This window comes from Coregonus lavaretus (assembly GCF_964263955.1).
Source record: "Coregonus lavaretus genome assembly, contig: HAP1_SCAFFOLD_854, whole genome shotgun sequence".
NCBI lineage: Eukaryota > Metazoa > Chordata > Actinopteri > Salmoniformes > Salmonidae > Coregonus > Coregonus lavaretus.
The window spans coordinates 106,093-128,989 of NW_028166959.1; the positions used below are offsets into that span (position 1 = coordinate 106,093).

At 42.7% G+C, this 22,897-nt stretch overlaps 1 protein-coding gene across 4 annotated transcripts; it reads left to right on the forward strand.

Annotated features, from left to right (window-relative positions):
- The first annotated feature begins 8,682 nt into the window (after nucleotides 1-8,682).
- LOC311114075 (programmed cell death protein 10-B-like) lies at nucleotides 8,683-21,019 on the forward strand. Of its 4 annotated transcripts, none has more exons than XR_014611072.1 (10): nucleotides 8,683-8,767; nucleotides 9,684-9,871; nucleotides 12,478-12,531; nucleotides 12,691-12,808; nucleotides 12,965-13,091; nucleotides 13,191-13,269; nucleotides 13,913-13,995; nucleotides 18,199-18,280; nucleotides 18,837-19,528; nucleotides 20,463-21,019. XR_014611072.1 is itself a non-coding variant. In XM_084189352.1 (9 exons), the coding sequence occupies exons 2-8, from the start codon at nucleotides 9,782-9,784 to the stop codon at nucleotides 18,278-18,280; spliced, it is 633 nt and encodes a 210-aa protein (XP_084045478.1). In that variant the 5' UTR covers nucleotides 8,683-8,767; nucleotides 9,684-9,781; the 3' UTR covers nucleotides 18,837-21,019. The 4 variants fall into 4 exon arrangements, 2 of the variants coding, with proteins under 2 accessions (XP_084045478.1, XP_084045479.1); XR_014611073.1 differs by having other exon boundaries at nucleotides 8,686-8,755; XM_084189352.1 differs by having other exon boundaries at nucleotides 18,837-21,019.
- Nucleotides 21,020-22,897: the final 1,878 nt, after the last annotated feature.

A 22,897-nucleotide genomic window follows, 5' to 3' on the forward strand; every position in this document is an offset into this window, starting at 1 on the left:
TATTAGGTTTTGGTTGAAGATCTGATAACATTCAGTATCAAAAATATGCAAGAACAGAGAAAATCAGAAAGGGGGCAAATACCTTTTCACAGCACTGTATGTCCTGATGCCTAGTCACCTTACCCCTATACATATCAATCAAATTCAATCAATCACATTTATTTATAAAGCCCTTTTTACATCAGCAGATGTCACAAAGTGCTATACAGAAACCCAGCCTAAAACCCCAAACAGCAAGCAATGAAGATGTAGAAGCACAGTGGCTAGGAAAAACTCCCTAGAAAGGCAGAAACCTAGGAAGAAACCTAGAGACGAATCAGGCTCTGAGGGGTGGCCAGTCCCCTTCTGGCTGTGCCGGGTGGAGATTATAACAGTACATGGCCATTAAGGCAATCTTTTTCTCCAAGATGTTCAAACGTTCATAGATGACCAGCAGGGTCAAATAATAATCACAGTGGTTGTAGAGGTTGCAACAGGTCAGTACATCAGGAGTAAATTACACTTGGCTTTTCATAGCTGGGCATTTAGAGGTTGAAATAGCAGGTGCGGTAAAGAGAGAGAGTTGAAAACAGAAGGTCTGGGACAAGGTAGCACGTCCGGTGAACCGGTCAGGGTTCCATAGCTGCAGGCAGAAGAGTGGAAACTGGAGCAGCCCATATCTACCCATTTCACTCCAGTATCCCTGCACATTGTAAATATGGTACTGGAACTGACTGACCCTGTATATAGTATGCTGACTTACTTTCTCCTGTTCTTCTTATTTCTATTTCTCGTGTGTTTTTGTACTACCTTATGTTATTTTTAGTATTACTTTGATATTGATTACTGCATTGTTGGGTTTAGAGCTTGCAAGAAAGGCATTTTACTGTATTGGTGCATGTGACATTAAAACTTGAAACTGAAACATTGTAAACCAACTCCTGGTGTAGCATTCTGTTACACTATAGTCTGTTTTTTAAACTTAGCCTATAGACTTTTAGATATTTTTGTATATTTTAAAGACATTAAAGACTTTTGGTATGGTATGTACCATTTAATAATTGTATTCTTATTGCATAACTGTAATAAATCTGATTACTTTTAAATGAATATGAACCGTAGTCCTCGTATTTCGGAGAAGCTAATATTCTTTGTATTATTATTTGGTGAATGGTCTAATGGTAAATGTTATTCACACAACACATCTCCTGAGTGGGCTCCCGAGTGGTGCAGCGGTCTAAGGCACTGCATTTCAGTGCTTGAGGCGTCACTACAGACCCCCTGGTTAGATTCCAGGCTGTATCACAACCGGCCGTGATTGGGAGTCCCATAGGGCGGTGCACAATTGGCCCAGCGTCGTCCGGGTTTGGCTGGTGTAGGCCGTCATTGTAAATAAGAATTTGTTCTTAACTGACTTGCCTAGTTAAATAAAGGTAAATTAAAACATCCAAAATGCTTGGCCTCTAACTGTGCAGCTAAGGTTAACTCATTTAATGCTAGGACATTGACTGCAAGATATTAGCTCTTTTGTCTCTTAGCCTCTTAGTAGCATTCAGAGGTGACGCAAGGCTCGCTACCTTGGCTAGATAGCATTCACATAATAATTAAGTCCGATTAATGAATGTACTCTGAAACAAAAATATAAACACAACATGTAAAGTGTTGGTCCCATGTTTCATGAGCTGAAATAAAAGATCCCAGAAATTTGCCATACACACAAAAAGCTTATTTCTCTCGAATTTTGTGCACAAATTTGTTTACGTCACTGTTAGTGAGCATTTCTCCTTTGCCAAGATAATCCATCCACCTGACAGGTGTGGCATATCAAGAAGCTGGTTAAACAGCATGATCATTACACAGGTGCACCTTGTGCTGGGGACAATAAAAAGCCACTCTAAAATGTGCCGTTTTGTCACACAACACAATGCCACAGATGTCTCAAGTTTTGAGGGAGCGTGCAATTGGCATGCTGACTGCAGGAATGTCCACCAGATAATTAAATGTTCATTTCTCTACCATAAACCGCCCCCAATGCCGTTTTAGAGAATTTGGCAGTACGTCAGCCCAGTACTGCCACAGGACTGCCACACCTGCAGGATCGTCTGAGACCAGCCACCCGGACAGCTGATGAAACTGTGGGTTTGCACAACCGAAGAATTTCTACACAAACTGTCAGAAACCATCTCAGGGAAGTTCAACTGCGTGCTCGTCGTCCTCACCAGGGTCTTGACCTGACTGCAGTTCGATGTTGTAACTGACTTCAGTGGGAAAATGCTCACCTTCAAAGGCTACTGGCATGCTGGAGAACTCTTCACAAATGAATCACGGTTTTAACTGTACTGGGCAGATTCACATCGTCGTGTGAGCGAGCGGTTTACTGATGTCAAAGTTTTGAACAGAGTGCTCCATGGTGGGGGTGGGCTTATGGTATGGCAAAGCATAAGTTATGGACAATGAACACGATTGCATTTTATCGATGGCAATTTGTATGCACAGAGATACCGTGACGAGATCCTGAGGCCATTGTTGTGCCATTCATCCGCCGTGATCACCTCATGTTTCAGCATGATAATGCACAGCAAGGATCTGTACACAATTTCTGGAAGCTGAAAATGTCCCAGTCCTTCCATGGCCTGCATACTCACCAGACATGTCACCCATTGAGCTTTTTTGGGATTCTCTGGATCTATGTCTACGACAGCGTGTGTCACGTCTACTCCCGCTCTCCCTCTCCGGTGCTCGAGGTCGCCAGTTGACTGTTCATTACGCACACCTGCCAGCATCGTTACACGCACCTGCGCAGTATTATGAGACTCACCTGGACTCCATCACCTTCCTGATTACCTCCCCTATATATGTCACTCCCTTTGGTTTCTTCCCCAGGCGTTATTGATTCTGTTCCTTTGTTTCATGTCTGTACGCTACTCGTATTTCTTGTTTTGTTCCATGTTTCATTTATTATTAAATTCACTCCCTGTACTTGCATCCCGACTCCGAGTGTACATGTTACAGAATAACGCCTCACTAATGGGAAGCATCAGGGAGTTTTGTTTTTTGTTGGTGACATCGGGTCCGAAGGCCACAGCCGAACAAACCTCCCATGCCTTAGCCGGCTCGTCAGGCTCCCGTGCCTCAGCCGGTTCGTCAGGCTCCCATGCCTCAGCCGGCACGTCAGGCTCCCTTGCCACAGTCGGCTCGTCAGGCTCCCATGCCTTAGCCGGCTCGTCAGGCTCCCGTGCCTCAGCCGGTTCGTCAGGCTCCCATGCCTCAGCTGGCTCTACAGGTTCCCGGTTCTCAGCAGAGGCGACCGGCCCCCAGGTCTCAGGAGAAGCGACTTATCCTCCCCTGGCCCTCGGGACCATCCCTTTGGTCGGCGTCATCCTGCGGCTCCTCAGCTGGCTCGACAGGCTTCCGCGCCTCAGCTGGCTCGACAGGTTCCCTCGCCTCGGCTGGCTTGACCGGTTCCCACGCCTCAGCATAAGCGACTGGCTCCCGGGTCTCAGGAGAAGCGACTTATCCAACCCTGGTCCTCGGGACCGTCCCTCTGGTCGGCGTTGGATTGAGCCGCGCGTCGGGGGGGGGGGGGGGGTACTGTCATGGCTACTCCCGCTCCCCCTCTCCGGCGCTCAAGGTCGCCAGTTGACTGTTCATTACGCACACCTGCCACCATCGTTACGAGCACCTGCGCGGTATTATGAGACTCACCTGGACTCCATCACCTTCCTGATTACCTCCTCTATATCTGTCACTCCCTTTGGTTCCTTCCCCAGGCATTATTGACTCTGTTCCTGTGTGTCATGTCTGTACGCTACTCGTGTTTCTTGTTTTGTTCCATGTTTTATTTATTATTAAATTCACTCCCTGTACTTGCTTCCCGACTCCCAGCGTACATGTTACAGCGTGTTCCAGTTCCTGCCAATATTCAGCAACTAGTTCCTGCCAATATTCATCAACTTGCACAGCCATTGAAGAGGAGCGGGACAACAATCAACAGCCTGATCAACTCTATGCAAAGGAGATGTCGCGCTGCATGAGGCAAATGGTGGTCACACCAGATACTGACTAGTTTTCTGATCCATGCCCCTACCTTTTTTCTTAAGGTATCTGTGACCAACATCCTGTGAAATCCATAGATTAGGGCCTAATGAATTAATTTCAATTGACTGATTTCCTTTTTTGAACTGTAACTCAGTAAAATCTTTTAAATTGTTGCATGTTGCATTTATATTTTTGTTCACTGTAGTTTCTTATTATATTAAACATAATTTCCACCAACCTCCACACACACACACACACACACACAACTGAGGTCCACGTCCACCACAGCCCATCCTGTGTGCAAACTAGACAAACCAGTCACCTCCCTACTGCCTCTCAACCACACCCTGACAACATGTGGTCTGACCACACATGCTGTCCTTCACTCACCTTCGCTAACCATGCTCATATGATAATGAGTAACCTCCCTAAAAATGTCTAGGCTGTAGCTCAGTGGGCTAACATAGAGCTTCTTCACACTTACTGCAAATGTCATAAAAATACAGTCGGCTACACATATTACTAAAATGTAAATGTGCGTACTTGCTACATCTCGACCACTACCTCCGGAAGTAGCGCAGGTCATTCAACAGTTGCCCCACTTGAAGCAGGGCACTGTGAACAGAATTGCATCATTGAGCCAACACTCCTACAGTATAAATGGTAATCTTTTTTGAAACAGCTGAAATGCATAGACATTTTCCTAATATTTGAGACTTGTTTTATTGAACTTTTACCTGAAAAAGCTGTATAAATTGTCGCAGTAGACTAGCTTCCGGTGTGGCTACCCAATGAGCACTGGCTACCCTATTATGCACAGGATCCATAGTGACGAATGAAGTTGTTTTGATAGCTACATTGCTCTACGTGGCTACGGTAGCAGTAACTATGGGTAGCTACCGCAAGAGTTTGGACTTCTGTTAATGTTATGACGAGGGAAGTAGCTAGCTAGCTAGGACACTGGTACAGTGTCCTTTGCCCTGCCCCGGAAGCAGCTAGTTATTTTCCGGTTGTTGACAAACAGTTTTCCATAACAGCTAGCTTCCTTAGCCTTAAGGAAGTCATTCATCACTATTGACCCTGTGCGAATTGGGTAGCATGATAACGGGCTACCCAATTTGCATGTGGTCCATTGTTAGCAAGGATGTAACGTTAACAGAAGTCCAAACTCTTGCGGTAGCTACCCATAGTTGAAGCTAATATAGCCACGTAGAGTAACGTAGCTATCAAAACAACGTCATTCGTCACTACAGGGTTGACGGAACCTTGCTAACAATGGACCCTGTGCATCAGTGGAGGCTGCTGAGGGGAGGACGGCTCATAATAATGGCTGGAACGGAGCGAATGGAATGGCATCAAACCATGTGTTTGATGTATTTGATACCATTCCACCTATTCTGTTCCAGCCATTACCACGAGCCCGTCCTCCCCAATTAAGGTTCCACCAACCTCCTGTGTTGTGTATATTGGGGAGCCTGTGCCAGAGAGGAAGTGGAAAATCTGTCTCCCTCCAGCAGGAGGCATTTTTTTGTTGTTTCGCCCACCAAGCAAAGAGGTTTATTTGATCTAATAAAAGTTTCATAATGCTTAAATTGTTACAAGTGTACTGATATAAGTAGGACACGTGACAACCCGGCAACTTTGAGAAAAAACACTTTATATCGGAGTTGTCTCGAGATGGCTATGCATATCCATGACATGAGGCTAGCAGCATAGCATCTCTCTCCATTGAATACAGGCGGTTGATGTCAACAAGCCTCATTTAAAAATGGATTACAATAATGAGATGTATCCACCAATCCAAAGAAGGTATAGGCGGGAGCCAGACAGCCCCCCATGCCGCTTTGTGGACAACGACTCACATTGTTAGGGCAGAGAGACATGTATCTTGTCATTATATCCATAATCTTTACCCATGCTCATTGGGTAGCTACACCGGCTGCACTGAGTCACTTAAAACTATTCAAGCCCATCCCCACCACCCAAAACATGTAAAATGTAAATCATACAAGTAGTATATGTTTTCTCATTTGTAAGATTGTGTGGTGATTTCAGAGGTGCCTCCCACAGGTCCTAGAGTGGTGGTGGGGGGGAATTGTTTTCCAGAGTTTTTCCTGATCTGGTAGTAGGCTAACCTAATCAACTCCGGACTAGTTGACCAACTCCGGCGGCAGGTAGAGTAGCGGTTAGAGCCTTGGGACAGTAACTGAAAGGTTGCTTGTTTGAATCCCCGAGCTGGCAAGGTGGAAAAACCTGCTGTTCTGCCCTGGAGCAAGGCAGTTAACCCCCACAACTGCGCTGTGGATGTTGATGAAGGCAGCCCCCTGCACCAGAGGGGTTGGGTTAAATGTGGAAGATACATTTGGGTTGAATGCATTCAGTTGTACAACTGACTAGTTATCTCCCTTCCCTAGTTGTAGTGTATGACATAGTATTAAATCAGCTGCAAAAAAAACGGTTTTATATGGGCTAAAATGGAACCAGATGATTTTTCTAATCAGGTCATATGGTTTAATGGTCTCGCAGTTCTTGTCCTGACAACAACTGTGATTGGACAAAAATGAACTGGGCTGATCTAGCTGTATGCAGGGTTGCATGGTGTAGGCCAGGGATCATCAACTAGATTCAGCTGTGGGCCGATTTTTTCTTGAGGGATGGTCAGGGGGCCGGAACGTAATTACAAATAATTTGTAGACTGCAAATTAACCGCAAGAAGCCCAAACAGATATAATATTGGAATAAAACATAACAATTTCAAACCTTGCTTACATTTGTTTATGATCACGTCTCTCTATTATTCTTGGAAATACTTGGGAACAGATTTCCCAAATCTGATCCAAAAGCTGATTTCCTGGTGTTTTTACAGTTTTTTATACCCAACAATGAAAATATAACCCCAAATAAATATATATATTTTTTTGCTCAGAAAACATGGGGGGCCAAATAAAACCACCCGCCGGGCACCTTCGGCCCGCGGGCCGCCAGTTGGGGAATGCTGGTGTAGACCTTTGCATCTGTAATTAAAAAGATACTCATACAGCATGTCATCTCCATTGTGTTGATTGATTAATTCCAGTCAATCATTTTTGGATTAAAAAGGCCTAGGTAGCCTAGCCACTGAAGTGTGAATATACACCAAATCTGATCACATTCACATTGGCTTGAGATAACACAATAATAATATGCCATTTAGCAGACGCTTTTATCCAAAGCGACTTACAGTCATGCGTGCATACATTTTTGTGTATGGGTGGTCCCGGGGATCGAACCCACTACCTTGGCGTTACAAGCGCCGTGCTCTACCAGCTGAGCTACAGAGGACCACGAATCTAGTTAAGTTAGGACATGGGTAGACCTAGTGCATGTGAGTCTCAGATCCATAGATTGCTATGGTATTTCAAGTGGCCTACTTGTGTGACCTGATAGGGCAGTAAACTGGAATGCTGACATGCTGACTGATGTTGTGAAGGGTTAATAGGTTGTATGGAGACTAACCAGGTACCTTCTAGAGACACTGAGACATGTTCAGTCATGTTAAGCCATTCCTTTCCTTTAGTCTAAGGTCAGTTTAGCGCTTTTTCACAGTATGGCTAGATTTGAGTTCAGGACTTGGGAAAGGTTATCTGATCCTAGATCTGTGCTGGAGGGCAGACTGGAAATATAGCACAGTGTAGTCAAAGTCGACCTATGACCGTTGGTAATTAGTTGAAGGGCAGAAGTTGGGAGAAAATACAAAAATAGCCAAACATTTTTGAGTAGGCTAGCAGAGTATGCTATTGAAACCACTGACCAATGGTCTTTTTCAAGTGGCTCAGCAGAGGGAGCAGTGGGGATAGTATCTTCTGTCCAGGACAAAGAGGACTGGATGAGAGAGAAAAGGGAAAGTAAATCAGCAGAAACAGACTGGCTTCCAGAACAGTTCCATTAATCATTTAAAACACATACCCATGTAACACCAGAGGAGCAACCAAGCAACAGACAAACACAAACACACACACACACACACTCACACACACACACACACACACACACACACACACACACACACACACACACAAACACACACACAGTAACACAGTGACACACACACACATACACACACACACACACACACACACACTGAACAGCCTCTCTATAGCCTCTCATTGGACACAAGTCTTTATGTCGTGCGATCTGATTGGTTTGTTGATCGCTTTGCCTGCCCATTGCTATATTTCTACTGGATAGTGTCCAGTGGCTCCATTTTAAGCTATTTGACCACATTAAAAGTCCAGCAACACTTGCTATGACTTTGTTTTTGTTCATACTCACTCTAGTGAGTAGATTGGACCATGGTTTTATGGACACACAGTCGATTGTTTTGCCTGTACAGTGCAATATTTGTACCATATAGTGTCCAGTGTTTCCATTTTAAGCAGTTTGACCACAGTAAATGGCCAGCAATGCTCCATATTATTCAGATCCTCATGAAATTACCAAAAGTAATTGGACACCTGCTCGTCGAACATCTCATTCCAAAATCATGGGCATAAATATGAACAAATATGAATCATTGTTAATGTTTAGACGATTATTTTTAATATATCATGAATAAATACAGGTTATTGACACTTTTCTACTATTACGTGGGGGACTTTTATTTAGAACGTTTCCAAAATTCCGTGACCCGGAAGTACTTTTTTAGTGTCGCTGACAAGACGCTAATGAAAACAGCGCAGCTAACCAGACAGTTATAAAGGTGAAAAGAAAGGTAACTAGCTGTGGTTAGTTAAGATAACCACAATTTAACCGTTAGACACATCTCTACTGAATGACACAGTGCATTAGCCACATATTTGCGAGTTTCTCAAGCCTCACTAACATGTTAGCTACAGTAGCCTGATACTGATAGGTAATGTAAGTTAGCCATATGCCTAGGTGATTCTCACAGTTAAAGATCCGGCTAAATTCACATATAATCGGCAAACTAGCTAGCTAGTTAGCTACCAAACTTTGGTAACCAAAGTTAGCAAGCATGTATGACAGCTAAGCTAGCTAGCTTGTTAGGAACCGAAAATGTTTACATGGTAACGTTCTTGTGTACAGTAGCTAATCATGTCATAGTAGAAGAGGAAGTTAATAACGCCTTAGGTCTGTCTACGTGACAACATAGACAAAGCGCTCTCAATTCAAAGGGCTTTATTGGCATGGGAAACATATGTTTACATTGCCAAAGCAAGTGAAATGGATAAGAAACAAACGTGAAATAAACAATCAAATGAACAGTAAACATTACTCACAAAAGTTTAAAAGCAATAGAGACATTTCAAATGTCATATTATGGCTATGTACAGTGTTATAACGATGTGCAAATAGTTAAAGTACAAAAGGGAAAATAAATAAACATAAATATGGGTTGTATTTACAATGGTGTTTGTTCTTCACTGGTTGCCCTTGTGGCAACAGGTCACAAATCTCTCTCTCTCTCTCTCAATTCAATTTCAATTTCAATTTAAGGGCTTTATTGGCATGGGAAATGTGTGTTAACATTGCCAAAGCAAGTGAAGTAGATAGTAAACAAAAGTGAAATAAACAATAAATATTAACAGTAAACATTACACTCAGAAGTTTCAAAAGAATAAAGACATTTCAAATCTCTCTCTCTCTCTCTCTCTCTCTCTCTCTAGGCTCTTGTCACTCTGGGAGCTTCTCTGTGTGTGTGAGTGCGTGAAAGAGAGGAAAAAGTGAGTGTGTGTTGCTGCCTATCTCTGCTCCTCCTTGGAGGATGACCATGGAAGAGATGAGGATTGAAACCGAGACAAACTCCATGGTCTCCATGACGCTATACGCTGTCATGTACCCAGTTTTTAACGAGGTAATGTGTGTGAGTGTATTTGTCTAATAGATTCAGGTAAATTTGCCAGTGGCACACCGGGCCAGTGCGACCTGTAAGCTACTAGCCCAAATGAAAAACATATTGATCTCAAAGAATAGTGGATAATGCGTGCATAATTTAAGTATCAGGTGATTTTATCTTTAATTTGCGGGCTGAGCAAGCTAGCCTATAACCTATAATAACCTACCCTCCATACACAAATCATTTATAATTTATAGATGTGCAGCTTGTGCTTAACTTAACGTAGCAGGCTTGGACCAAACACTTCGCAAACTATTCAGATTGGAATGGCAACACGTGGAAACCATACAATAAAAATAAACTACAAATCAAATGTTATTTGTCAGATGCTTCGTAAACAACAGGTGTAGACTAAAAGTGAAATGCTTACTTACGGGTCCTTTTCCAACAACGCAGAGTTAAAGATGCACTATGCAGAAATCGCATTTCCTGATTGCTAAAATTCTAATAGTTCGCCTAATTTCAGTTTGTGACAAAACAAGCAAGTATAGTGTAGAGAATCATTTTACCATCTAAACCGCTGTGAAATATATTTTCCATAACCAAAAATATGTATTTTCAGCTGTTCAAATCAAATTTTATTTGCCACATGCGCCGAATACAACAGGTGTAGACATTACCGTGAAATGCTTACTTACAGCCCTTAACCAACAATGCATGTATCTTTTAATAAAAAAGTAAAATAAAACAACAACAACAACAAAAAAGTGTGGAGAAAAAAAGAGCAGAAGTAAAATAAAATAACAGTAGGGAGGCTATATACAAGGGGGGTACCGGTGCAGTGTTTGAAGGTGGTGTACAAAACCGAAAGTAAAAAGAAGCAAAAACGAAACTTAAGAACGGGAAGCATAGAAATAGCGCCTATAGAATCGATCTACCGCTTCTTAGACTTGCTTTCATGAGAATGACAGATCTATAACACACATTTCTATGTGAATTTGGTCAGGTCACCCAAAAAGTTACATATTGCAGCTTTAAAGATAAAAAAAATATATAGAAATAGTGACACAAGGAATAAATACACTGTGAATAACTAATAACAAAAACGAGTAAAATTACACTAGATGACCAAAAGTATGTGGACACCTGCTCGTCAAACATCTCATTCCAAAATCATGGGTATTAATATGGCATTTAGCAGACGCTTTTATCCAAAGCGACTTACAGTCATGTGCGCATACATTTTTACATATGGGTGGTCCTGGGGATCGAACCCACTACCCTGGCGTTACAAGCACCGTGCTCTACCAATTGAGCTACAGAGGACCACATTAATATGGAGTTGGTCCCCCCTTTGCTGCTATAACATCCTCCACTCTTCTGGAAAGGCTTTCCACTAGATGTTGGAATATTGCTGTGGGGACTTGCTTCCATTCAGCCACAAGAGCATTAGTGAGGTCGGGCACTGATGTTGGGACATTAGGCCTGGCTCGCAGTCGGCGTTCCAATTCATCCCAAAGGTGTTTGATGGGGTTGAGGTCAGGGCTCTGGGCAGCCCAGTCAAGTTCTTCCACACTGATCTCGACAAACCATTTCTGTATGGACCTCGCTTTGTGCACGGAAAGGGCCTTCCCCAAACTGTTGCCACAAAGTTGGAAGTACAGAATCGTCTAGAATGTCATTGTATTCTGTAGCGTTAAGATTTCTCTTCACTGGAACTAAGGGGCCTAGCCCGAACCACGAAAAACAGCCCCAGACCATTATTCCTCCTCCACTAAACTTTAAAGTTGGCACTATGCATTGGGGGAGGTAGCGTTCTCCTTGCATCCGCCAAACCCAGATTTGTCCGTCGGACTGCCAGATGGTGAAGCGTGATTCATCACTCCAGAGAACGCGTTTCCACTGCTACAGAGTCCAATGGCGGCGAGCTTTACACCACTCCAGCCGACACTTGGCATTGCGAATGGTGATCTTAGGCATGTGTGTGGCTGCTCGGCCATGGAAACCCATTTCATGAAGCTCCCGACGAACAGTTATTGTGCTGAAGTTGCTTCCAGAGGCAGTTTGGAACTCGGTAGTGAGTGTTGCAGGCGAGGACAGACAATTTTTCCGCGCTACGTGCTTCAGCACTCGGTGGTCCTGTTCTGTGAGCTTGTGGGGTCTACCACTTCGCGGCTGAGCCGTTGTTGCTCCTAGAGGTTTCCACTTCACAATAACAGCACTTACAGTTGACTGGGGAAGCTCTAGCAGGGCAGAAATTTGACAAACTGACTTGTTGGAAAGGTGGCATCCTATGACGGTGCCACGTTGAAAGTCACTGAGCTCTTCAGTAAGGCCATTCTACTGCCAATGTTTGTCTATGGAGATTTCATGGCGGTGTGCTCAATTTTATACACCTGTCAGCAACGGGTGTGGCTGAAATAGCGGAATCCACTAATTTGAAGGGGTGTCCACATACTTCTGTACATATAGTGTATATAGCCACTGACGTGGATGATTGACTGGCCCGGAGGGTTTCCAAAACCTCCTCGGACCAGTGGGCATTCCTGTAAGTTGACCCCTCGACAAGTGTGTTTGTTCTTGTCAGCAGCCAATAACAATGTGTGTGTGTGTTGGTTTGGCAGCTGGAGAGGATCAACTTGTCAGCTGCCCAGACTCTGAGAGCAGCCTTCATCAAGGTAAGACACACAGGACCCATGACCTCTAACCCCTTACCTCATGAATATATGACCTTTGCTCTTACGTAACCCCTGGGCTCTTTTTGCATCTCAGTAGTCTAAATCAAGGATGGACAGCTTGAATAATCAGCAGATCTAATTGTGTGTTTGTGTTGCTAGGCGGAGAGGGAGAACCCAGGCCTAACTCAGGACATCATAATGAAAATTCTGGAGAAGAAAAACGTTCAGATAAACTACACAGAGTCTCTGCTGCGCATGGCTGCAGATGAGGTGGAAGGTGTGTGTGTATAAAAGTACCAGCACTAAGCATCTGCTTACAAGGGCTTCAGCATGTTTGTAGTTGTTTATTAAATGTACTCCTATGTCCTATCCCCTGTGTGTGTGTGTGTGTGTGTGTGTGTGTGTGTGTGTGTGTGTTTATTTGTGTGTGTAGAGTTCTTAGTGGACAGGCCAGAGCAGGAGTTTCAGGACCTAAATGAGAAAGCCAGAGCTCTGAAACACATCCTCAGTAAGATACCTGACGAGATCAACGACAGGGTACGCTTCCTACAGACAATTAAGTGAGTACACGCACACAGTATACACTAACACACACACACCTTCATTAGCATTTCCTTGAAATCCTGCTTTTGATTGGTGTTGGTTGTTGGTTTCCATAGAGACATCGCCAGCGCTATAAAGGAGCTCCTGGATACAGTCAATAACGTCTTTAAGAAATACCAATACCAGAACCGTAGGGTAAGACACACACAGGGACGTGCAAGTGGAATATACACTGAGTGGACAAAACATTAGGAACCCCTGCTCTTTCCGTGACATAAACTGACCAGGTGAAAAGCAATGATCCCTTATTGATGTCACTTGTTAAATCCACTTCAATCAATGTAGATGAATGGGAGGAGACAGGTTAAAGAAGGACATGGATTGTGAATGTGTGCCATTCAGAGGGTGAATTGGCAAGACAAAATATTTACGTGCCTTTAACCTGGGTATGGTAGTAGGTGCCAGGCGCACCGGTTTGAGTGTGTCAAGAACTGCAACGCTGCTGGGTTTTTCACGCTCAACAGTTTTTGTATCAAGAATGGTCCAGCACCCGAAGGACATCCAGTCAACTTGACACAACTGTGGGAAGCATTGGAGTCAACATGGGCCAGCATCCCTGTGGAACACTTTCGACACCTTGTAGAGTCCATGCCCTGACGTATTGAGGCTGTTCTGAGGGCAAAAGGGGTTGCAACTCAATATTAGGAAGGTGTTCCTAATGTTTTGTACACTCAGAGTATTTCTTCCTTATCTGTAATGTGATCAATGGCTGCAAGGAGAGCTGATATCATTGTGAAGGCTATGTTCACATCTGTCTGTCTCTTTTCTGTGTGTTCAGGCTCTTGAGCACCAGAAGAAGGAGTTTGTCAAATACTCCAAAAGCTTCAGCGACACCCTCAAAACATACTTCAAAGATGGAAAGTGAGTCGTGTAGAGTAGATTCATAAGGACGCTGAATATATAGATGCAAATCGAAAGCAGTGAATTGTGATTGGGGGATTTTTTCCTTCTTCACAAAACAGAAGTTACTCATCCCATTGCAAAAATACACTGAACAAAAATATAAACGCAACATAAAGTGTTGGTCCCATGTTTCATGAGCTAAAGTAAAAGATCCCAGAAATGTTCCATACGCACAAAAAGCTTATTTCTCTCAAATTTGTTTACATCCCTGTTAGTGAGCATTTCTCCTTTGCCAAGATAATCCATCCATCTGACAGGTGTGGCATATTAATAACCTGATTAAATAGCATGATCATTACACAGGTGCACCTTGTGCTGGGACAAAAAAGGCCACTCTAAAATGTGCAGTTTTGTCACACAACACAATGCCACAGATGTCATGTTTTGAGGGAGCGTGCAATTGGCATGCTGACTGCAGGAATTTCCACCAGAGCTGTTGCCAGAGAATGTAATGATAATTTCTCTACCATAAGCCGCCTCCAATGTCGTTTTAAAGAATTTGGCAGTACGTCCAACCGCAGACCATGTGTAACCACGCCAGCCCATGACCTCCACATCCGGCTTCTTCACCTGCGGGATCGTCTGAGACCAGCCACCCGGACAACTGATGAAACGGTGGGCTTGCACAACCGAATAATTTCTGCACAAACAGAAACTGTCTCAGGGAAGCTCATCTGCGTGCTCGTTGTCCTCCATCAGGGCCTTGATCTGACTGCAGTTTGGCGTCGTAATCGACTTCAGTGGGCAAATGCTTAACTTCGATGGCCACTGGCACGCTGGAGAAGTGTGCTCTTCACGGATGAATCCCAGGTTTCAACTGTACCGGGCAGATGGCAGATGTTGTGTGGGCGAGCGGTTTGCTGATGTCAACGTTGTGAACAGAGTGCCCCATGGTGGCGGTTGGGTTATGGTATGGGCAGGCATAAGCTACGGACAACGAACACAATTGCATTTTATCGATGGCAATTTGAATGCACAGACATACGGTGGCAAGACCTTGGCCCATTGTCATGCCATTCATCTGCCGCTATCACCTCATGTTTCGGCATGATAATGCACGGACCGATGTCACAAGGATCTGTACACAATTCCTGGAAATTGAAAATGGCCTGCATACTCACGAGACATGTCACCCATTGAGCCTGTTTGGGATGCTCAGGAACAACTTGTATGACAGCATGTTCCAGTTCTCGCCAATATCCAGCAACTTTCCACAGCCATTGAAGAGGAGTCGGACAACATTCCACAGGCCACAATCAACAGCCTGATCAACTCTATTCGAAGGAGATGTGTTGCGCTGCATGAGGCAAATGGTGGTCACACAGGATACTGACTGGTTTTCTGATCCACACCCCTACCTGTTTTTTTAAGGTATCTGTGACCAACAGATGCATATATCTATTCCCAGTCATGTGAAATCCATAGATTAGGGCCTAATGAATTTATTTCAATTGACTGATTTCCTTATATCAGTGGTCACCAACCTTTTCTGAGTCAAGATCATTTTTGCAGTCAAAAGCAAGCTCAGATTTGTTTTAAACATTACTTAAAATGTAACAACCTAATAAAAACAGTTCTGTAGGAATGAGGTTTGTGCAGTAGGCCTAATACATTATCACAGCATATTGGCGATATGCTTGGCCTGACAATATTGTTCTTCTCAGACCATATTATATTTCAAAACTCAAACTTTGATAACAGAATGGATCAGTTGGTGTAGCACTTGCGAGGCACAGCTGAGCATAAATTGAAATAATTAGCGTTTTTATTTTACTGGACTGATGGTACCTGCGTCTGATGGTCAATGGCGCTTTCAAGACAACTGGGAACTCTGAAAAAAACGAGGTACAATTATGACGTCCATGATATTCAGGTCGGAAATTCTGAGCTCTAGAAAGATACCCGAGTTTCCGATTTGTAATTCCCAGTTCAAAACGATTCTTCCCAGTCGGATCTAGTTTTTTTCAGAGTTCCCTGTTGTTTTGAACACAGCATTAGTCTCAGCGGAGGGAGGGAGAGAGCAGCAGCGGGTCCGCCTCTCACGGTCCATGCTCTCTCCTTCCTTGCCTCAGGTGAGACTGACCAGAGAGAGGGAACACCGTCTTCCACCTGATGGCAAAACCAGTCGCAGCTCATCTGCCTCATGCACAAATTCATGTTGTTCCTATGACCAGAGAAAGTGAAATATTCCTCTATATTAAAATAGACATGACGAGCTGCTAATAACAATAAAAACGCAGGGCTATCGATACACTTGGCTACTAATTCATTGCAGCTGCAGCGCGAGTGGTAGTACAGAGTACGTTTTATGTTTTGTAATAGTGCTGAATAAAAACTGTGTTGACAGTGCTGAATAAAAACTTTAACATGAATTCACTCATAAAAACAGCAGCTCTTTGCTGTATTCTTTGACAGTCGCTCTCTGATCATGGTTTTTAAAAGTTATGAAATCTCATGTAGGCTAGTATCAAACTTTGCTGGAAGCTGTAAAGTCCTAACCGACTTGCCAAAACTATAGTTTGTTAACAAGAAATTTGTGGAGTGGTTGAAAAACGAGTTTTAATGACTCCAACCTAAGTGTATGTAAACTTCCGACTTCAACTGTATGTGAGAAAGCTGTTCATTGACTACAACTCAGCGTTCAACACTATAGTGCCCACAAAGCCCATCACTAAGCTAATGATCCTGGGACTAAAAACCTCCCTCTGCAACTGGATCCTGGACTTCCTGACGTGCCGCCCCCAGGTGGTAAGGGTAGGCAACAACACATCTGCAACACTGATCCTCAACACTGGGCCCCCTCAGGGGTGCGTGCTTAGTCCCCTCCTGTACTCCCTGTTCACCCACGACTGCGCGGCCAAGCACAACTCCAACACCATCTTTAAGTTTGCTGGCGACACAACAGTGGTAGGCCTGATCACCGACAACGATGAGACAGCCTATAGGGAGGAGGTCAGAGACCTGGCAGTGTGGTGCCAGGACAACAACCTCTCCCTCAATGTGAGCAAGACAAAGGAGCTGATCGTGGACTACAGGAAAAGGAGGGCCGAACAGGCCCCCATTAAAATCGACGGGGCTGTAGTGGAGCGGGTCGAGAGTTTCAAGTTCCTTGGTGTCCACATCACCAACAATCTATCATGGTCCAAACACACCAAGACAGTCGTGAAGAGGACACGACAACACCATTTCCCCCTCAGGAGACTGAAAAGATTTGGCATGTGTCCCCAGATCCTCAAAAAGTTATACAGCTGCACCATCGAGAGCATCCTGACCGGTTGCATCACCACCTGGTATGGCAACTGCTCGGCATCTGACCGTAAGGTGCTACAGAGGGTAGTGCGTACGGCCCAGTACATCACAGGGGCCAAGCTTCCTACCGTCCAGGACCTATATACTAGGCATGTCAGTAGAAGGCCCAAAAAATTGTCAAAGACTCCAGTCACCCAAGTCATAGACTGTTCTCTCTGCTACCGCACAGCAAGTGGTACCGGAGCGCCAAGTCTAGGTCCAAAAGTCTCCTTAACAGCTTCTACCCCCAAGCCATAAGACTGCTGAACAATTAATCAAATGGCCACAAGGACTATTTACATTGACACCTCCCCCCTTTGTTTTTACACTGCTGCTACTCGCTGTTTATTATCTATGCATAGTTACTTTACCCCTACCTACATGTAAAAATTACCTCGACTAACCTGTACCCCTGCACATTGACTCGGTACCGGTACGCCCTGTATATAGCCTCGTTATTATTTTATTGTGTTACTTTTTATTTTATTTTATTTTTTACTTTAGTTTATTTAGTAAGTATTTTCTTAACTCTATTTTTTGAACTGCATTGTTGGTTAAGGGCTTGTAAGTAAGCATTTCACCGTAAGGTCTACACCTGTTGTATTCGGCGCATGTGAGAAAAAACATTTGATTTTATTTTATTTCTGATTCGATGTTGAGTTTATATTTTGTTCAGTGTGCATTAAATCTATGAATATTAGTAGTGGGAATGTTCTTACTAACTGTTTATTTTACTATGTCCACGAGAAACCAATTATTTAAGCAGGTTTAAAATATCAGGGCTATTTTGAAACAACTTTTTTGCTGACAGTGTATTTTTGTTTTATTTGCAGTTGTTAAATAATAATATAAATGAACCATCCTTGTTTCCAGGGCGATCAACGTGTTCATCAGTGCGAACAGACTGATCCACCAAACCAACCTCATTCTGCAGACCTTCAAGACCGTCAGATAGGTACACTAGTGGTGTGTGTGTGTGTGTGTCAGTGTGAGACATAGAGATAGTTAGAGAGTTGTAGTTGGATATAACCTGTTTTTGCATGGACATTGCCATTGAGAGCTTCCACCATTTTCAAATCGACAACAGGGTGGCGATCCCTATGGGTTTGGAGGGATCAGCCAATGATCAGAGCAATGACTTCTTCATCAAATTGGGTCACCTGGTTTGTAAATGGCTTTAAGCTGTATCACTGCCATCTAGTGTCCACAATAAATGAATGACACACAAGATTTGGTTCAAGACTCCAGCACTGCAGGTGGCGGTAAATCACCATTATAAGGTTTATGCTTTTTTTAAACACAAAATAAGAAGAAGAAAATTGACTACTTCAAAATGTAGATAGCCTCAATGGCACTGCCCGTGCTGTCACAGAAGCCAAAATGGGACAGATACAAAGATTAGATCTCTAACTAACCCTATGGTGTGAGATTGTTTATGATGCTGGTGCTGGTGTCTATGTCCACTGACAGCCTCCTCTCTCCTGTGTTTTTGTCTGCACGTGTGTGTGTAGGGATGCCTTGGAGAGGCCATCCGATCTTCCAACGAAGCAACATTCAAAAAGGCATATGATCGTAGAGCACCTTTTACCAGATTGAAATGTAAAATATAGGCTTGATTTTATCGGACAGTTTTAATTTATACGCCTGAGGTGCGTTCAACAAGGCTGATGTTAGCAGTGAAATACGTAAGCTTTTAAAATGTTAGCTAACGTTAGTGAATGTTTAATGGCGAAAAGCTGAAAAACATTTGAATATGTGATAGCTTTTTTAGTTATCCCTATGTACTGTTTAATTGTTTGAATCAACATTTAACGTTTTGGGACCATCTTGTTGATCGGGCTGTGACAATACCAGTATGACAATATATTTTCCATGGCAAAAATGGAAACATGAAGCATACAGAACTCTGGTCCTTAAAAACCTGCTGTATGTAAAATATTCTGTGCAATATCTTGGAAAATAAATAAAGGTGACAACATAATGATATTTGTTTCCAACATTAGGGCTGTTTTCCTAAAGAGGTTAAATCCGCTTCGTGTTTTGTTTCCTTACCACGATACTAACGAGTATCGTGATACTGGTATCTTCCCGGCCCTACTTGTTGAACGCACACCTGGTCTTGTTAGAAGTAGAGGAGACGAGGTGTTTATCAGACTAATTGCCATTTTTGATAATATATATTCATGTGATTACTTTACATTAGGCTCAAGGTAGAAGTTGCCCCTAACCACATATCTAGGATCAGATTACCTTTCCCCAATATTAATGTTAACTATTACTGGGATGAAGAATATAGTTAGCTCCAAAAGTATTGCATTTTTGTTGTTGTTTTGGCTCTCTAATCCAGCACTTTGGATTTGAAATGATACAATTACTATGAGGTTGAAGTGCAGACTGTCAGCTTTAGTTTGAGGGTATTTTCATCCATACCGGGTGAACCGTTTAGAAATTACAGCACTTTTTGTACATAGTCCCCCCCCATTTTAGGGGACCAAAAGTATTTGATACAAATTCACGTATGTGTAGTAAAAAGTTAAGTATTTGGTCCCATATTCATAGCACACAATGACTACATCAAGCTTGTGACTACATATTTGTTGGATGCATTTGCTGTTTGTTTTGGTTGTGTTTCAGATTATTTTGTGCCCAATAGAAATGAATGGTAAATAATGTATTTTCATTTTGGAGTGACTTCTATTGTAAATAAGAATATAATGTTTTAATGTACATTAATGTGGATGCTACCATGATTATGGATAATCCTGAATAAATTGTGAATAATGATGTGAGAAAGTTAGACGCACAAATATTATACCCCCCAAATGCTAACCTCCCCTGTTATTGTAATGGTGAGAGGTTAGCATGTTTTAGGGGTTTGATATTTGTGCATTGTAACTTTCTCACTCATCCTTATTCACAATGCATTCAGGATTATCCGTAATCATGGTAGCATCCACATTTATGTAGAAGTGTTTAGAACCATATTCTATTATATGACAGTCTGCACTTTAACCTCATAGTCATTGTATAATTTCAAATCCAAAGTGCTGGAGTACAGAGCCAAAACAAACAACACACAAATTCACTGTCCCAATACTTTTGGAGCTCACTGTATCTGACCCTGTGCCAGTGCTTAGGGGCAACTTCCTCCTACATCTACTATAGCTTCTTAATCATGCTTTCAGAACGGAGACTGCTTTCACTACCTACTGTGCATCTCAAATGTCTCCCTCTCTTAAGAGAAAGCAATATGATGTTCTAACCCTACTGGGTATGTCCTTTCACCTGTCCAGTCTTTACAGATGAGTGCAGAGGGAGGGAAGGGAGCTGTGCGAGGAGAGGAAACCTTGTTAGATTATTGAGATGCACCCCTATTCTACTCTCTATTAGAAGACAGAAAACAACAAAAAACTTCAAGCACAGAGTTGCTGAATCCCAAATAGACTCCTGGACGTGGGGGTAGGAACGGATGGACTAGGGAGGGATCGGTTTGGGATTCAAAAAGTAACATTCCCACACTGTGTGTGTGTAGCTACAGAGAGCATGACTGAGGAGAGAGGAGGGTTTGTAAAAGGAGTCTGTCCCTGATGTTTAAAGATGAAGGGATAGAAACAGCTCCAGGTTGAAGCTGTCTCTGTGTTTAACTGATACTGTTTGTCTGGTGGCAAATGTTCAATAAATCGTTTCCTAATGATGCAGTTTGTTTTTGAAATTGAGTAGTTTTTAGGGAAGATGGGAGAGTGTGGGCGAGCGGAGATGGAATTGGTGAGGGTTGGATAGAATGCATAAAAAGGAGTACTTGAGGAAGAGTGGTGAGATGGGTGATTTGGGCAAACGATGACGGGAAGACACACACAGGCTTTAGCCACTTGATGGCAGTGTGGTGCAGCCCTTCCACTGTTTACTCTAAAAACCTCTCATCTCTGATTGAACGCAGACAAGTAGAGATTTATTTTAAGGCTACTGGGATTTACCCCAATGGGATTTTCCATGAATGGAGTACTTCAGATAAGATAGCGTTTTATTGTCTGTTTACACAGACATTTGCCTCAGCATAAAAACTAAACTTGTTATGTTTTCTGTTCCAGAGGTCTAGTGCTTAGCCCCTAGGTCCTAGCCCCTAACCCCTAGCCCCTAAGCACTTTTGTATATCTGAAAGCATTGTATAGGTGGAACCAGACCTGGGTTCAAATACTATTTAAAATATCTCAATTACTTTCACATACATTTCGAAGTAAGTATTCAGATATATATTTTTTATTTGAAAAGACAAGTAGTTGAATATTGGAAAGCATTTCCTCATTGAAGAACCAACAAATGCCATTCTTCTCCAGATTTCTAGGGTGGTCTTGCTTTTAGTAAACACACTCATTACATGAAAATCTAGTACACTGAAGTACAATTTGAAGTACATGATATTCTAGTATATTTATTGTAAGTATACTAAATAAAAGTTTTGAAGACATGAAAAGAAAGTATACTTTTTGTATGTATACTGAAGTACACTTATTGAGATATGAAAATCAAGTATATGCTCATGAAGTATATTGCAGTACACTTTTCACAACATGAAAATAGAGGATATACTGTATATACTGTAATTTAATGAAAATGATGATGAATATAATAAACTGCATTCATCAATCTGACTTCATTATTATGTGAATAAATGCAACAGGCCCTGTACTTCTCTGGAGGATCTTAGTCAAGGCAGCGACCCTTGCATCACAACTCAGTATGACTATAATGAACGTGTCTATCTTGCACCATTATGCAATTATTAAGAGGCTTGTTACAAATAGCTAATCCTGGTGACCAATGTTCTAGCATTCATTTATTGAGGCAAGTAGACCAGGGATGTCAAGGTGGAACCGAAGCATAAGCTATGTGTATAGTGTAAATGGGTCTGCCGCTGAAAAACCTCCCCACAGCATGATGCTGCCACCACCATGCTTCAACGTAGGGATGGTGTCAGGTTTCATCCAGACGTGACACTTGGCATTCAGGCCAAAGAGTTCAATCTTGTTTCTCATGGTCTGAGAGTCTTTAGGTGCCTTTTGGCAAACTCCAAGCGGTCTGTCATGTGCCTTTTACTGAGGAGTGGTTTTTGCTCTGACATGCACTTTCAACTGCGGGACCTTATATAGACAGGTGTGTGCCTTTCCAAATCATGTCCAACCAATTGAATTTACCACAGGTGGACTCCAATGAAGTTGTAGAAACATCTCAAGGATAATTAATGGAAACAGGATGCACCTGAGCTCACTTTCAAGTCTCATAGCAAAGGGTCTGAATACTTATGTAAATATGGTATTTCTGTTTTGGATTTAGAATACATTTGCAAAAATGTCTAAAAACCTGTTTTCGCTTTGTCATTATGGGATATTGTGTGTAGATTGCTGAGGATTTTTATTTATTTAATCAATTTTAGAATAAGACTGTAACGTAACAAAATGTGGAAAAAGTCAAGGGGTCTGAATACTTTCCGAAGGCACTGTAGGTGGAGTTATGGGCCAATTTGCATGTATTCCCTTTTATTTCTCTAAGTACACATCTGGATCTGCATGAAAAT

Bases quoted from the DNA above. Each gene is read 5' to 3' on its own strand.
- LOC311114075 (XM_084189352.1), top strand. From the start codon at position 9,782: ATGACCATGGAAGAGATGAGGATTGAAACCGAGACAAACTCCATGGTC. The intron at 12,809-12,964 runs GTGTGTGTGTAT...TTGTGTGTGTAG, and splicing joins GGCTGCAGATGAGGTGGAAG to AGTTCTTAGTGGACAGGCCA. The intron at 13,270-13,912 runs GTAAGACACACA...CTGTGTGTTCAG, and splicing joins ACCAATACCAGAACCGTAGG to GCTCTTGAGCACCAGAAGAA.